The sequence below is a fragment of the Juglans microcarpa x Juglans regia genome, chromosome 3S (genome assembly GCF_004785595.1).
Source record: "Juglans microcarpa x Juglans regia isolate MS1-56 chromosome 3S, Jm3101_v1.0, whole genome shotgun sequence".
NCBI lineage: Eukaryota > Viridiplantae > Streptophyta > Magnoliopsida > Fagales > Juglandaceae > Juglans > Juglans microcarpa x Juglans regia.
Genome location: NC_054599.1, coordinates 4429164 through 4447840, shown reverse-complemented (window position 1 = coordinate 4447840; position 18677 = coordinate 4429164). Strand labels below are relative to the sequence as shown.

The window sequence follows — 18677 nt, the reverse complement described above, 5'->3', positions numbered from 1 at the left end:
GGCTGTGCGCTGAGCAAGGTGTGACAACCTCACTCGCACGCGCGCGCAAGTTGTGCATGCGCTGACTGTGCGCTGCCTGCTTGAGGGTGAATGTGGCCTAGCATTCTCGAAGGGCTCGGTCAGTGGGCAATCAAGTCATGCCAACAGAGCCCTCGATGGGCTGTCTGGGCATGATAGAGCGCTTGTCAAGGCATGGCCTGTGGCCTCCTGCCTTGGGGTTTTGCTAGGGAGACGGATGGAGGGAAATGACTGGAAAATGAGGGGGTTTTTAATTTTATTAGCTTTTTTAGGAGAGTTCATATCGCTGCTAATAATATTTTAAGTGGCCGAAAACATTTTATGGCAACAATTTTTACCACAAAAATTATATATTGTGGCGATTTTTGCATTCGATGGAAAGAAAATGCTGCTATAGTAAAAAGTGTTTATTACGGCAAAAAAAGTAGCCATAATAGGTATAAAAAGCGCCACAAAAACTTAACAGTTAATTTCTCCATCAGCATTTTCCAAACTTGTGTTTTAATTCATCGGCAAAAGTTAAATCGCCGAAAATACATATTAATTGCCACTTTTTTTGCGGCGATCAAAAAATCGCTGGAAATAGCTTTTTTCGACGATTTTGAAAGTTAAAAATCGTTGCAAAAGACTACTTTCACAATTGCAGCGATTAACAAACCACTGTAATAAGGTTTTTAATATGCTGGGAATTTTTTCGTCGTAAAAAGTGAAAAATCGCTACAAAAGACCAATTTAGTATTTGCGGCAAATATGTCATTCGTAAAAAGTGAAAAAATTGCCGCAAAAAACTAGTTTCAAAATTTTATGTAAAAAGATCACAACGAGATAAAAATCGCTGCAATTAAAGGTTTTTTGCAACAATTTTATTTCCAACAAACATAAAAATCGCCTAAAAAAGCCCTATTTATTGTAGTGTAACAAACTAATTGTATATAAGCAGCAAGCAGATGTAACAAAAGTTCATTCGAATTGTAAGAGATAATTGTGGAAGTGGGATTTCCTCGAAGAATCCATTATATGATCTCAGATACTTGCCATTCTTGATTCTTGTTCTCGTATACTTTCCATTCTTTCGTTCTTTACTTGTGTGTTAGATGGAAGACCATAACAATTGATATTAGAGAAGTTGATTCTCTCATGACGGAAGGTACGCGTTCAACAGCTTTAAAGAAATAACTTTAAAGATGCATCATGCAAATTCACAAAAGCAGCAAGAAGCAATCTAGAAGCAACTTGATGATCATCAGCAATCTATCCACGTGATTACAGACATGTTCGATTAGTTAACTGACATGATTCGTATGTTAATTGAGAATTATCAAGTTCACCCTCTTAAGGAAGGGTAGCATGAAACTAGGGTAGTGGGTCTGGAAGATAGGAGTTTTTTGCTGAAAAGGTTGCAATTAGAATTTTCCCATTTCGATGGGAACAACCCTACGACACCTCCAAACCAAAGGCTGTTAATGGCCTTGTACCATATAGAAGGTGAAGCCCTGGTGTGGTATCAGGATGCAGTAGACTGTGGTCATTTCACTAGGTGGGACTCATTTGTTAAGGCTTTGCAGATAAGATTTGGCCCTATAGCTTATGATTATCCCATGGAGGCTTTAACCAGCCTTAAACAAACTTCTTCTGTTGCTACATACAAGGCACAATTTGAAGGACTGTCTAACAGATTGAAGGGACAATCGAAGATGTATAAGCTTAGTTTCCTTTTGAGTGAGTTGAAGGATGAGATTCATCTTCCTATACGAATGCTCAATCCTATCAATCTTAGTGCAACTTTTGAATTAGCTAAAATCCAAGAAGAATACATATCAACCTCCCACAAGGCATTGAAACAAGGGGAATTAGTGGTGAAAATGGGTTTTATGAAACAGTAGGGGAAGGGGGAACTAGAATTCGGAAGAATAACTTTCAACCCAGGAAGATTTCTTCTTCACAGATGAATGAGAAGAGAAAGAGGAGTCTTTGTTACCATTGTAAGGAGAAGTGGAACCCAGCACATGTGTGTAAGAAGCCCTAGATTTATCTTTTGCAAGCTAAAGATTCTATTATGGATGGAGCAAGAAAATAATGGTGATATGCCTAAAGCTCCAGAAGGAAGGGAAGACATAGAGGAAGAGAATATGGAAATATCAATCCATACAATTTATGGCTATCCTAGCAATAATGCTATGAGGTTGCTTGGAAAGATTGGTACTCTTTTAGTAGAGATTTTGGTGGATTCATGTAGCACGCATAACTTCTTAGATCCATTAGTTATTCAAACAGCCAAGTTGAAAATTCAGAGAGATTCCAGCTTATAGGTCAAGCTAGACAATGGGGATAAACTGCTAAGCAAGGGAGATATGAAGATGTTATTAAAATTCAAGGCAATAAGTTATCGATTCCTTTTCATGTATTAACATTGCGGGCTGTGACACAGTCCTTAGAGTTTAGTGGCTGAAAAAATTAGATCTCATTAATTGATATTTCACCAAGATGACTATGAAGTTTGATGTGGGGGAAAGAAGTGTTGTTTTCCAAGGTCTTTACTCTTAAAATGTAGCAATGAAGGCATCTAGCAAACTCTTTAAGTCTTCTTTTGTTATGAAACAAGGTTGACTATTGCAAATAGTAGCAGTAGAAGTTTCTGAGGAAGCTGAAACCCTCCAAAAGGAAGTGGAAGATGTGTCTCATGAGTTTTAAGGAGTCTTTAGGGAGCTAGTGGGGTTTCCACCCCCAAGATCCTTTGATCGCTAGATTCCTTTGAAGGAAGGCATTTCTCTTGTCTTAGTCAGACCTTACAGATATCCTTGCTACCAAAAAATTAAGATTGAGAAATTGTGCAGAAGATATTAAAAACTGAGGTTTTAAGGCCAAGTCAAAGTCATTTTTCTTCACCAGTTCTATTGGTAAGAACAGTAGATGGAAGTACAAAGATGTGTGTGGATTAGCAAGCCTTAAATCAAGAAACTATCATGAACAAGTTTCCTATACTTGCCATTGATGATTTGCTTCATGAGCTTTTTGAAGCAAAGGTATTTTCCAAGCAAGACTTGAAATTTGGTTATCACTAGATCCAAGTTAGCGAAGAAGACGTTTCAAAAACAGCATTTAAAACTTATGAGGGTCACTATGAATTTTTAATAATGTCATTTGGTCTTACAAAAGCACCTGCTACCTTCTAAGGGTTAATGAATGAGGTATTTGGTCATTCAACTCACTTAAAGAGGCCCATATATATATAGTTATTTGGCATGGCCTAGCTCAAGGCTTTGTTATTAGGCCTTCCCAACTTTGATGGCCCTATGTTTGTAAACGAAGCATCAATTCAAGTCATTAAGGATGGGAAAAATCAATATGCACATGGATGTGGAGCTTTAGATTTAAACAATGATGTTGTCATATGGTTCAAGAAAGACACTAGACTTCCAGTGGACCCTAACAAAGAAGTTACTGTTACCTCTGGTTGCATTGAAGCAGTTGCTTATACTATCTTAGGGTTGATAAATCCCAGGGATGAGGTGATCCTCTTTGCTCCCTTTTATGATTCATATGAGGCCACTCTCTCCCTGGTTGGTGCCAATATCGGATGTGTAACGTTGCGCCCACCAAATTTTGTTGTCCCCATCAATGAGATAAGTCTACTATCTCAATGAATATGCGTGCAATACTTACGAATACTCCACATAAACCAACTAGAAAGATGTTCACTAGAGAAAGAACTCAATTTGATTGCATCTCTTTGAATTGAGAATGGAATGTTGGTTTTCGCAAATGAAGGGGTAAATCCATTTACATCGATTTGATCTAGTTTAACCAGTTTACAAATTCTTTTTACACACCTACTTAAATTTGTGTGTGGGGTACCAAGATAGAACTAGTCTTAAAGATCATTTGCAAGTTTCAGATGGGTCAATACAAGATCAAGAGCCAAGAAGATCAATGGGGCAATATAAAGATTGGTGCAATCCACTTGAGCTGAAGTTGGCAAGACTCAAACACTCAAGATGGGCTTTAGAGAATGAGATCTAGTTTTGATCCACTTGATACAAGCTATGGAAGACATGAGTTAGAGTTATTGTTTGGACCTTGTTTAATTTATTAAAAGGGCATATTTTATTAATTATAGGAATTAGTTTAGAATAATGAGGCTTGAAGATGTTTGGCCCACATATATTTTATGTTTTATGAATTAAGGTTTTAAGTGAAATTTTTAAGGGTAGTTTAGGGATTGTTTTAATTTGCAGCTAGAGTTTCTTTTGGGAAGGCCTTGTATTTCACCTAAGGGTATTTTGGGAAATGATTTTATGTTAACCTAGGATTTTTTGGGATTGAGATATGTAAGTTACTGTAGCCGTGACATTATTCACTCATGAGTATTTTTAGGAGATTGAGATTGAGATTTATTTTGTTAGGGTTTTAATTAGGTTTTGGATTAAATTTGTAGCATCATTTTATTAGTTCATGAAATTTGATGAATTTATTCATTGTGAGTTGAGTTTATCTTCTCTTATTCTTGAATGAACTTTTGAACTTATCAAAGACAAATTACAACCTTTGTGGTGTTCTTCTTTATAATTTAGGTTATTTAGACAATTTCTTCAATGGGTCTAGATTTTCATATAATCTAGGTTCTTGAAATGAGTTTCTTAACGGGTCTAAATTTTTCATTGACTTGATTTTGGCTTTCTTGGGTGAGTTTTCAAATTGATTGTGGATTCAAGAGATTCTATTCCCACGGGTTCATATCATTGTGTATTCGTAAATTTTAAATTCTATTAAATATTTTTTTCTTAAGATTGACTTTTATATTTATACATGTATAATTGAGTTTGACATCTTTTTTTCCTATGTGAACTTGTTAGTAATGTTAGTATTGGATATCATTTTTTTGCCATTCACAATCTAATTAATAGCTTTTATTCATTGAACAAATATCAACTTTAATTAGCATAATTTATTTTTTTGACATCCAAGACCTAAATTGGTAATTTTTATGTGTTTTAGGTTATATGATAAAGTTTTTACACAAGTAACATAATACAAGATATATATATATATATATGTGTGTGTGTGTGTGTGTGTGTGTATTAGCATAGAATCTACTGGTTTACATTAGCTCTAGTATATACTAGAATAAGTTTTACATTTCTATTATTTTATTCTTTACTTTATTCTCTTGTAACTGAATTGATTCTCTTGTAAAGTGTATAAATACACACTACCTCAATACAATGAAGACAACTTGGAATTCAAGAAAATTGTGCCTCTAACATGGTGTCATAGCTACTTGACTAGCAATCTCCTTAATCTATGGCTACGTCTGTCTCCTCCTCTCTTGCACAACCAACTTCTGCCATTATTTCTTCCTTCTCACATGTTGTTACCATCAAGCTAACAACAGAAAATTATCTACTATAGAAAGTTCAAATATCAGCATACCCTAGAGGACAAGATCTCTATTGCTATGTTGATGGAACGCTCCCTTGTCCAGATCAATTTCTACCACCCATCTCAGATGGCCTACCAAAAAACAACCTAGATTTTCTTTCCTGGATGCGCACAGATCAGCTGGTACTTAGTCTTATGTTTTCATCCCTTTCTAATTCTATCATTGGCCATGTTCTATCTGCTAACACTGCTAGAGAACTTTGGCTCTCTTTTGCATCCATGTTTGCCTCACATTTTCAAGCAAAAGAATTCCAGGTATGATTTCAACTTACCAACCTTTCCCGAGGAGATCAATCTATCTCTGAATATTTTGGGAAAGTTTGGACTCTTGCTGATACATTAGCTACCATGGGTAACCCACTTCCAAATAAGGAATTCATCATTTATTTGCTCACTGATTTAGGTCCAGTTTATGAATCTTTTATGACCTCTGCACTACAAGATCCGAACCTCTTTCATCTCATGAACTATATCAGTTATTGTTATTCATGAAAGTAAACTTACCAGCACTGCCAAAAATGTCTTTGAACCCTCAGTTAATTACAGTGCACATGGTGGTCGAGATCAACGTGGCAGAGGTTTCTTCCATACTAGTTGACAAGGCATAAGCCGAGGTAGATTCAATGGTCGTGGTAGTCCCACATGTCAAGTATGCAACAAACCAGGGCATGTTGCCCTCCAATGCCGGCACAGATTTGATCATGCCTATCAAATAGAAGTACCCATATCCTTCTCTGCAAATTACACCACGCCTAGCTCTCTTTTCGACACCACTTGGAACCCAGATTCGACTGCTACCCACCACATCACCAATGATTTGAGCAATCTCAATCTATCTAAGGAACAATACTCTGGTAATGAGACAATTGGAATTGGTGATGGATCGTGCCTTCCCATTCAACACATTGGTGACTCCTCTCCTACTTCAAGCTCATCATCTTTCATTTTACATAATTTACTTCATGTTCCGAACATCACAAAAACCTCATCTCAGTTTTTCAATTTTGTGTTCATAACTCTTGTTTTTTTTTTTTTTTTTTAAATTTCATGCCACTCATTTCTCCATGAAGGAAAATCAGATGGGAAAGTCCCTCCTCATCAGCCCACACGTAATAGGTTGTATGTCTTCCCTTCAACAATAAATCAACCACCTGCTTTAGCTCATCTTGGTGAACGAACATCTCTCCCTCAATGGCACCAATGGTTGGGTCACCCGTCTGTTGAACTTGTCTCTAAGATTTTGCATACCAACTGTTTGCCTATTTCTCCCACTCCCTCTACGTTCAAGTGCTCTGAATGTCCTCTAGCAAAAAGCCATCAGTTGCCTTACCCATCCAATCGGGTCACATATACAAGGCCTTTAGAACTTGTTAGTGCAGACCTTTGGGGCCCATCTCCTATAGTTTCCATAAATGGATTTAAATACTACATTTCTTTTGTAGAACACTTTACTCACTTTACTTGGTTTTTTCCATTGGAATTAAAGTCTGATGTTCAACAAGTTTTTTCAACTTTCTTACCTTTTATTAAATGTTCGTTTAATACTAAATTAATGGTGCCTCAAACCGATGGTGGTGGTAAATTCAAAATCCTCACCCCACTATGTCACAAACTTGGCATCACACATCGTTTCTCATGCCCTCATACTCATTAACAAAATGGCTAGTAGAACGCAAGCATCGACATATTGTCAAAACTAGGCTTGCTCTATTAACCCATGCCTCTCTTCCAAACAAATATTGGGTTGAAGCATTCAGAACTTCTGTGTATTTGATCAATTTGCTCCCTAAATCAATCTACATATTCCTTTGTCTATAATAAGGATTCAGATTACAATTTTTTAAAGGTATTTAGCTGTGAATGCTGGCCTAATTTATGTCCCTATAACCAACACAAATTAAATTTTCGTTCTATATCTTGTGTTTTGTTGGGCTATAGCACCACTCACAAAGGATTCAAGTGCCTAGACCCCAAATCAAATAGACTTAACATCTCAAGAGATGTAAGTTTCAATGAGGCCTCCTTTCCACTTTCTCATAAAAAGCCCACTCCCCAACACTTATCCAATCCGTCCAACACAGCCCAGACTTATACTTCCCTCCCTCTCTTTACAACCTCCATCCTAGGTCCAGGCCCAAGCCCAGGTTCTCGGTTTCCCTCCTCTAGTCCTTCTGTAAGCCCTAATTCCTCCTTAAGCCCTAATTCATTTATTCCTTCAATTTCTGAAAATCCCCTTGCTCCCAATTCTCCTCCTTCTCATTTAACCACTCTCATTTCGTCCAGAAATTATTGTCACGGATGGCACGATCCCTTAGCCACAACGTCACTTTCTTAGGTAGCTGTTCCAGATGAACCCTCTAGTTTTTCGGTTTCCTCCAAGTTCTCTAAATGGCATGATGCTATGACTCAAGAATATACTGCCTTGCTTCAAAATCAAACATGGAGTTTGGTACCTCTTCTCCATTCTTTTAATATTCTTGGCTATTAATGGGTGTATCACACCAAATTAAACTTTAATGATTCTTTTGAATGTAGGAAGGCCAGATTGGTAGCTAAAGGCTATCATCAACAATCGGGATTAGATTATCATGAGACTTTTAGTCTAGTAGTGAAATCGACCACCATCCATTTGATAATATCTCTTGTTGTTAGTAAGGGATGGCCCCTGTGCCAAATAAATATTCAAAATGCTTTTTTAAATGGCTCATTATCTGACACAGTTTACATGTAGCAGCCTTAATGGTTCATTGATCCGAATTACCCTAATTACGTGTGCAAACTTAACAAGGTTATTTATGGCCTAAAGCAAGCTCCATGAGTCTGGTTTGCACAACTCATTTTCTAGTTGGTTGGATATGGTTTTTTTGCCTCTCGTACAGATCCCTCTTTCTTTATTTTGAATCGTGGTGATCTACGCATCTTTGTTTTGATATATGTTGATGATATGGTCATCACCTTTTCACAACCAAATGTTATTGATTCTCTTATTCGTGATTTGGCTTCTGCCTTTCCTATTAAGGATCTTGGTCGACTATCATACTTTCTTAGACTTGAGATTGATTATTCTGCTTTTGGTTTATTTTTGTCTCAATGAAAATACATCAAGGATTTGTTAATTTGGAGTAATATGCTTCATGCCAAACCTATAACTTCTCCTATGGCAACTTCCCTTAAGCTCTCTCAGTTTGATTTTCCTCAATGTGATGATTGTACTCTATTAAGAAGTATTGTAGGAGGGTTACAATACTTATCTCTAACAAGGCCTGACATAGCCTTTGTTGTAAACAAAATATGTCAATTTATGCACTGCCCTAAGTTGTCTCATTGGTTTGCTATTAAAAGGATACTTCGGTACCTTAAGGCCACAATTAATCATGGTCTGTTTTTTAAATCATCTTCAAGTCTTACGTTTCAAGCTTACATAGATGCAAACTGGGCAGGCTGTCCAGATGATAGAAGATCCATTGGTGGCTTCTGTGTATTTCTAAGTCAGCACCTTCTCTCGTAGAGTTCTAAGAAGCAAAAGACTGTTGCTGGATCAAGCACAGAAGTTGAGTACAAGTCTCTTGCATCTATTGCTGCTAAATTAATTTGGTTACAAACCATGCTTCGGAAACTCGACATCTCATTGTCCCAACTTCCCACATTATGATGTGGCAACCTCGGGACTACTTACCTCTCAGCTAATCCAGTTTATCACTCTAGAACCAAACACATGGACATTGATTATCATTTTGTATGACATATAATTGCTGCAAAAATCTTGAAAGTCTCTTTCTATAGTTAAAAGATCAGCTGGCTGATGTCTTCATCAAGTCTTTACTCTCAGAAAAATTTCTTAATTTTCACACGAGTCTCAATATTGTTGACACCCCACTGGACTTGAGGGCTTGTATTAGTATAGAATCTACTGATTTAAATTAGCTCTAGTATATTCTAGAATAAGTTTTACATTTCTATTATTTTATTCTTTACTTTATTATCTTGTAACTGAATTGATTCCCTTTGTAAAGTGTATAAATATACACTGCCTCAATATAATGAAGACAAATTGGAATTCAGGAAAATTGTGCTTCTAACAATATGCTTTTGTGGAATAACTTGAACATTCAATTAAAAATTAATTGCTAAAAAGTGTATTTATTTATCTTATTTAAAATTATATCCCCCATCCCACATAAATTATATTTCTAACCTCATCCCTAGACATGAGTTCCTTGTTTCATAATTATAAGAAATTCTAACCAATGAGTTTATAATTGAGCTCTTCTACCTACAAGTGGATTCGCGGACCAATTTGTTCATTAATGTTGGCGTGGACTATTTTGTCATGTTTATTTTCAAATCTACACTGTTTCATTAAAGTCTACATTTACACCTTAGCATTGGTGCACGTATTAGTACGCAAATCCGCTTACAACCTGATTTTTCCTTTATAATTAGACCCAAATAATTAAGAAGAAAAGAAAATCCAGATTTAATTAAACAGCATCTTAGAAGATGAAATGTGTTTTGTATATAATTAATTAAAAAATATGTCACCAATTTACAAACCACATGAGATAAGTAAAAAGGCAGGCAGGCAGCCATGCAAGTCAACAACTGCGAGCTGCTAAATCCGGACAATTTGCCACATATAAATTTATTTAGCCAACACAAACCTGTGACAATCGATCTGACATTTATAATACATTTCTTTTAAATTTTAATTAATAGAGCTAATACAGCTTAATTATTATATTATACTGTTTTTGCAATAAAAAATGCAAATGCATGACACGATCCTTTTCAATATATATTGGTACTTAATTATATATTGAATAAAAGTACATGCATGAGTACGTGAGTTCATTTTTTATAACATAAATTTATATTGGGTTATGTTTTTTAGGACATAATTAAAATATTATGAGCAATGCACACAATAATAAGAGAAATTAAACAATTAATGGGAGTGTTAAGTCCCTCTAACTGTGTTCTTCTTTTGTCCTGTTGGATCTAATTAATTGATCACATGAGAGATTACGTACTTGATCTGATCAATGTTCCTCATAGATTTTGTAGATAAGTTCATCGTATTAATTCATCTGAATGCTCTTCCCAATTTGTTCTTAATCATCTGTGATCGAGTCTTTGGGATGGGGTGCAGGTGCACATGGTATGTCATTTTGAATACCTACCTAGCTAGCAGCTTCCCCATGCAGTTAAAACTACAAACTGTGCAAACAATGAAGGAATCATGCATGCATATATAGATCCAAAGTAAGCCTCAATATCTATGAGAAACAATTTATACATAAGTCATGCTAAAATCGAAATATGCGATTACAACTACCAAACATTTAACCAAGAACGTACATATATATATAACTCGAACCGTGAGTAGAAAAATATAGAAAATTCTATTTATAAGTCGGTATGAATATCTCAAAATACTCCTAACAAAGTGCTTGTGTGACTTGATTCGATTTGGAAGAGAAGTTTTAAAATTTGAATCTTATAAATCAAATGTTGCAATTTAAGTGATATGGGTGGTATATTCCAGACACCGACTTATGAATAGAAAAACTAATTATAAAATGTTATTTTGGTATTTCGTAACAAATGAGGATGCTTTTTCTTTTTTCTTTTTCGTTTTTCTTAAATACGAGTTAGGTGGAAGAAACGATAATTTCTCTAGACTAATTACTTGAGCATTGGTATTGTAACGCCACAATAAAAGATCTAAACCACATGACTTATACTTCAAAATGACTAATCAATAGTACAATTGGAGCCTCATTGAAACCTTATAAAGAGCAAGAACTTTTCATTCTCAAGTAATGTGGAATCTCATACATCACCTACGCCCTTATCTTTATCATATTGAGTATCACAATCTTCCCCTTAAATTCTCGTCATCTTTGTCAGGTCTGTCCATCGTAGGTGGCACGACTTAAGTCTTATATTTCTGGTTGGAATATAGATTTTGATACCATATGTGACACCACAATGGATCAGACCCAAATTAACCACATGACCTATACTCTAAAATGACTAATCAATGATAGAATTGGAGCTCTATTGGAATCTTAATTATAAAAAGTAAGAACTTCTCATTTCCAAGCAATGTGGTATCTCATACACCACCTACCAATTTCTTTATCGTATAAGATATCACAAGTACAAATTAATAGTCTTGAATGACTTCGGAGTTCCTTTTGTTTGGCTTGTATTGTGTTTTCAAATTCCATATATCTTTCCCCTCTCTCTTCTTCATGTTTTGAGTTGTGGATCTCTTAAATTTAGGTATGATTTTGATCCTATTGAAAATAATATTATAAAAGTTTATATATTAATGTTTGCGTTAGTACATTAATGTCTAAATAGGAAATTTTATTTATTATCAAATTAAAGTCATTCATGTACAACGCTTTGCGATGATCAGGTCATATGTTTTAAAATGTGGTAATTAAGTTTAATTATATATGTCTGATAAAAGAAACTCATGTAAATTCTCTAAAAATGATTTGACACTATGTTCGACATGATCAACAATTTCCCTTTATTGAACCGATCGACGATCAATAAGTCATATATATATATATCAAAATTTAATTTTCTTAACGCTTTGATCAACCTATAATAAGCTATAAGCTGTAAAGGGTTCTCCTTGCTAGTTTGAAAGTGCATGCTCTTAATAATTAACTAGACATACAAATTATAAGGTTTTTATATTTTCATCATCCAAATAAACAAAAAATAAAATAAAATAAAGTTGTGGGAATCTTGAAATTAAGTATTCTGAGTCAAATCATATTATAAATGTGTCCTTTTGTAGCCTAAAAATAATAACTTGTAGGCTCCGAATTTGAAATTAACCCACAAAACAATATATAGATTGATAGTTAATTAATTAATTAAACATGTTTTTCATTGGTACGTACGTAGTAATTTTAGGAGTCTTGAAAATAGTATTCTAAATCAAACAAACAATATTATAAATGCTTGTGTCATTTTGGAGGCAAAAAATAACAACAGGTACTCCAAATTATTTAAAACCCACAAAACCATATACGGATATATAGTACTTAATTTAATTAATTAAACATGTTTTTCACAGATAGCAACTTTCTTCATGTAGTAGAAGCACAAGAAATATTATAATTTTTTTTATAATGATCTCTAGAATAATTTAGTAATGGTAGGGTCCTGTGACTGTCAATGTGTCACGGCATCCAAGCCTATATATTCATTTAATTATAAAATTAACTTCGATTGAAAATAGATAAATAATGGATGGATTGATGTTGAATATTCATGATAGCCACATTTCTAAGGAATCTCCCACTGTCACTGTGATAACCTTCATTTTTGCTTGCTTTAAAAATAAAAGATTAATTGAAATCGTTTGTAAATATAAGTGAAATAGTTTTAATTCAAATATTTTATTGAGTTTTGAGATATATTCTTTGTGTTTTGCTTAGAAATTTGAGAAAGTTATATTGAGTTTTGTATTTGGATAATTATTAGATAATCATTAGAAGAAAAATAAAAAAAATTGAAAATGAAATTATGATAAGTTTTAAAAATGGACAATGCTAGGATCCTTACCAAATGTGCACACTGATATAAATGAATTTTTTTTATTGTTCTTTTCTTTTTTTAAGTATTTTTTAAACGTCCTTAACCATTAAGAAAAAAAATAAAAAATATATATAAATTTACTAACAATTATTTCCTTAACCATTAAGAAAAAATAAAAATATATGAGGGGCATATTTGGTGGATATATTTAATAGTCATACTATCATTTTCCTTAAACATATCGTTAGCCAAACAAGCACTAAGGTTGTATTTGGGTAGTGAGATCATTTCACTACTATTTAATATTTTATCATTACTTTTCATTACTTTTTACTACTATTCACTATTATTCAATATTTTATCATTATTTTTTTACTATTATTCACAGATCATCTGTGATCACTCGATTACTATTTAATATTTTATCATTAATTTTCACTTACTTTTCACTATTTTTTACATACTACTATTCATTATTATTTAATATTTTATCATTACTTTATTTTTTTACTATATATTATTCACATATCATCTTATAACACCTCACTACTCTAACGTCTTAAGTGTCCAAAGTAGTCACGATTCTACAAATAAAATTACAATTCTATTTGAAGTTTAATAGGCCGTTTGTGTATCTATGAATTGAATCAAGTTCAGGGAAGTTGAACGACTTATATATTCTGCATCTTACTTAATTCATGGCTCGTTACTCGTTTGTCTGTTTCTTTTTTCTTTTTTTAACTCGATCGCCTGCGAGCCCATGGTCGATTCATCCGCGCCAATTCTTTGAAAGGTTGACGGCCAACAAAGAGCCAGTAATAAAGCCTGACAACAAACTTAATTTCCAACAAGAAAAATGTCAAGTACTCGCCCTAGTTTTGTGGTGGCGGAATATCATGAGCAGCATTCCAATTAAGGAGCAAAACATATGGAAGCCAAATTGAAAATTACAATCTTAGATTTTCTTTCTTTTATCATAACTTATACTGGAAGTCTTTTAATTTAACTTCTTTGTTTTTAATATGGGAGGAAGGCTTGTAGATCAATCCCCGACATCTAATAAATAAATAGAAGTGTTACGGTTACAAAGAAATATAATAAAAATAAATTTACAAACTAACATAAATTTATTATATATATATATGATATGTTAGATCGATTTAGCTAGTACCTTACAATAAAAGTAGTTTTACCTTTTAGATTTCGTTTGAATATTAAGAGTATCTCATTTTATCTATGAATAGTAGTGAAATAATTTTTAAATCATCATAAAAAAAATAATAAATTATATATTTATAAATAATAGTGAAATAGTTTAAGATCATCAATTGCGTTATATTTAAATGACTGAGAAGTTTTAGTGGAACAAGGGCATCGGTACGTATTGCATGATTGTGTGCGCTTCGAAGACATAGATAGCATCGTGATGTTGAACCAAACACACTACGATTAGAGGAAAAAATACACACTGAACTATGCCTGGTCATGATTGATCGATAACTGATTATCACTTTTAAGGCCCTTAGCATATGATGATGTTGTTTGTCCAAACTTTGCGGAGATGGTTCAAACCCACATCTGGGTGTTAGAAAATTAAAAATACAAATACAGAAACTCTAAGATCAGATGGAACAAATTAATTGAAAAACAAGAAATTTAATGGAAAATAAAGCTCTAAATTAATTTACAAGTCATGATCAGAGGCCGGAGTTGTCGACCAAACTGAGGCTGACAGCAAACGCCGAGATTTCCACCCCAATGCGATTTTGTTATTCGCCAATTCCTCCACCCGATACCCGTCGTTGAACAGTCCCAACAAAAGCTTTGCTTGACAGTGATTGGCAAAACTTATGGGTACTGGCCTGAACCCTCCGGCAGCCAACCGCTCCCCCCAGGGGCCATTCAGACTCTCGTCGTCGCCATCCCGAACATCGGCTAGGTAGACCCGAGCTAATGACGCCGATATTCGGGGCCCCAAGAACACTCGCTCCACTAAAGCTCGGGCCCGACTGTGCATGGGGAAGTCTGCCTCTAGCGAGTCGAAAACGGCTGAGTAATGGTGCAGGGTGTCCATGAACCCTCCTCCGATGGGTCCGGTCTCCTCTTCCACCAGCGTCACTATCCTCGGGTTGAGGGTCTTGGCTCCTGATAAAAATGAAGCCACCGACTGCGGTGCCCGGTGGTTGAAGTGGGGTAGGTGTAGAATGCAATTCACCACGAGTGCCTCCCCTCTTACTAACTTCAGAGCCGAGGGCCGAAACGTCTCGTCCTTGTCCAACCTACACTGGTAAAAAGAGAAGGGTTGGCCGATCGAGGCAGCAAAGGCTGTCAATCGGCGACCGGTTTCCTGGATGGTCCCGATCGATCTCCGGCTGCTTCCGGACCCACCCCTCGAAATCGCAGTGATCCTGAGGTGAGGGGCTGGGGGGCCATCCTTTTTGGAGGCCAATGCTTGCATCAAGGACGCCCATTGGATGCCCTCCATGATGTCGAAGTCGACGATGTGTACCCGCCGGTCTTGGGCCACAGCCTCAAGAATGGCTTGGTTGGCCGTGAAATGGCCGAACTTGACGTAGGGTGACATATCCTGCAGCAGCTGGAACGCGGCGAGCAGGTCCGTATGATGGTGCTGCTCATCGCGGTGGGGGCCATTGCTGATCAGATGCTTGGGGTGGACACCTCCGACGCCTTCTAGCAGGCCGTACAGGGCCTCTGTGAAATACGCCGCTAACCTTTCCATGTTAGTTCCGTCTGTGGGAGAGACCATTTCCTTGAGCCGAACCAATATCACCCGGGCTAGATCCCGGCTTTTGTTAGCACCTGTCAGAGCCTCCGCCGCCGCCATCAGGAGGTGGACCAGCTTCAGACCTTTGCTATCGTCGCCTTTGGTTTCCTCATCCACGACCATCGTATCGGCCGTCATATCGGAGTTGGAGGAATTACCTTCTTCGACAACCTGTTCGCATGGATGCTGTAGGTTGAAATTCAACTCACCATCGTCCATCATGGATTCGATGAGGTCCCTGAAGTCGTCGCAGCCTGCAACAGCCTCCCAATCATCAACGGGAGGCCTGCTGTACTGCCAATTACAACCGTAGTCGTGATCATATTCAGCAGTGGTGGTTGTGTTGTTGCTATGAACTGAATAGTCGAGCTCAAGGGTGTCGCCCATGGCCATGGCTATGGCTATGGCTATGGATGAGCTAGCTCATTGGAGAGAAGGAGTACTACTAGTACTGTGTCTGTTGTTCTGGGACGTGCCGAAGTCGCAGATTTAATAGGGTTTGGAGAGAGGAAAGAGATGGGGGAAGAGACAGCTAGCGAATGTTGCAACTTGGTTAATTTCTAAGGTTATATTATTTTATCTTGGTTTTTGAAAAATAATCTAGAGAGAGAGTCTGATCAGGCCGTTTCGCACTATACATAATTGGGTTTTAAATTTTAGCCCTTATAGTTTAAGATATTTATAAAAATGAAATCTATTACTAATTCCCTTCCGAGTTTTCCCCTTCTATTTTTAATTTGTTTCTAGCTGGTGCATCTTCCTCCACTGGGTTTATTTTTAACCCATGAAATATAGTGTACCCAGTTGCTATACTTGCATCCCTAACATGCACATTCAAAGCTGAACATACCATAATTTAAGAGTCTTAAAGTTGTCCCTATGTACAGTTCATGCATTGTGGATTTTATTTTCTAATCAAGCTCCATATATTATAATTAAGTCATACACGAATATATGAATAAAGGGTAGGCCCCCCCGATAAACACCATTTCATAACTAGTGCAATACCATTAAAAATAAAAAATAAAAAGAAACAAACACTTGAAATAAATAAATGTTTCCTATCTTTTCCGGCTAAGGGAGAGCGGCACAAAGTAGCAATTTTTGTACAATCTGATAAAAGGATTGTAATCACATGATTGGAGGCCACCATGGCGATTGAAGTAACTATATTTTGTCTTGAAATAGCTGTTGGGGAGATCCATTTCCCAGTCTTCATGATCCTATGGCAAAGTGTGACAACTCTTATAATAAAGGCTAGATAAAAATTCTAATTCCATCTCGTTATACGTTAATGCAAGATTTCACACTCTCCTAAAAGAATACATATGATTCTCACACCGGATGCAAAAGTAAAAAATGTGGAGCTCAAGGGTTGTGGTAGAAAGAGACGGTCAAGGGACTAAAAAGGGCTAGGGGTGGTGATCATCGAGCACCAACGGTTCAAATAGATGCGGAGATGGACGGATTGTAGTTTGAACTAACTCTGGGAGACACTGGAATCTGAGCCAGAGCATGGGACCCACGCATTGGTTTTCATGTAACCACAATGGTCAGATATGAAGGATCTAATGGTAGCAAATTTTTTGGTTCGGCATGTATGGCAAGATAGGCTCCTGGGAAAAGGAAGCATGTGAGCCCCACGCATAGCTATAGGCAGCGCATGAGCGGCATGTGTGGATATTTTCGTAATACCGACGCTTCTAATCGAAGATCGACGGCCAGGGAACCTTCTCATACGACCCGTGTCTCTCGAAGGTTGTTGAAAAGCTACAGAACAGTCTTTTTTGGCCTTGGAAGAAAAATGGCAACAAAAACAACTAGAAAATGTAAATAGCTTTATGTATAAAGTAGGTTGTTAGGGAAAGAGGAGAAACAGGAGGAAGCCAAAGCTTCCCCTTCCTCTTTAGTAAAAAAAAGCACTAGAGTGTTTGGGTTCTAGGATCTTTGCTTAGAGAGAGAGAGAGAGAGAGAGAGAGAGAAATGGCTCTCCTTTGCATTGGTGAGTTGGTTGGAGTTTAAGAGCTCAAACTTATTCGAGCCTTATTCACCATTTATGTGTACACTATTTGGTGATGGTGATTGGAGTACTTGTGTTAGAGACTGTCTTTGCAAAAAATTGTAGGCATAATTTAGTTATCAAATAGCCACTAGGCCAACACCACCTATGTGCTCTTAGGAGCCTCGTGCGTCTGCTTCCTAGGTATTACTAAACTCCTCTGTAACCCTACTGCCTTTTGCATACTCCTACGTTCTCAAGAAGTACTTGATGCTTTTCCTTCTAACATGAGTTTGGTGTTCTACAACTTGCATTTATCTCAACTAAAATCTTATTACAAATCAGTACATCGCAATCTGTCACTAGATTATGCTAAAAATCATGGAGTGATGGCACCTTCTTAGTTTCACGTCAAGAAACATGGGATCAAATTTTTGTAGCCATTTTGTCTTTGTCTGTTTTTTATTTCCTACTTTAAATTAACTTGTTTGAAGTATTTATTAAGGCTCCCAAGGGAACTACCTTCACCCCCCTGACGAGGGGTGCCCTTTATCCGCACAAAAACCGCACAAAACAATGAAAACATTACAGATCTTACAAATCCAAACAAAACCCAAAAACTAAACTTACAACCAAACAAAATTAGTCTTATAGATTAGAAAAATAAAAAATAAAACAAAAAACCTAATTGAAAAAATCAAACAACAAACCCACTAGCAACAGCCGTTGTCATGGGTCATACAGATCTGTGCACAGATTTTCAGAGATTTGACAGTAGATCTATATGGACCATGGTTGCTGCCATGGGTCTAAGACTTGAAGACCCATCACAGCGTCACGACTTCTAGGGCCACCCACGGTCACAGCCAT

At 36.3% G+C, this 18677-nt stretch overlaps 1 protein-coding gene across 1 annotated transcript; it reads right to left on the bottom strand.

Moving 5' to 3' along the window:
* Positions 1 to 14707: 14707 nt before the first annotated feature.
* LOC121257888 (protein NODULATION SIGNALING PATHWAY 2-like) lies at positions 14708 to 18677 on the bottom strand. Its single transcript, XM_041159149.1, has 2 exons — positions 18598 to 18677; positions 14708 to 16226 (listed from the first exon to the last, which is right to left on the bottom strand). Exons 1-2 carry the CDS (start codon positions 18675 to 18677, stop codon positions 14708 to 14710), a joined length of 1599 nt encoding a protein of 532 aa, XP_041015083.1.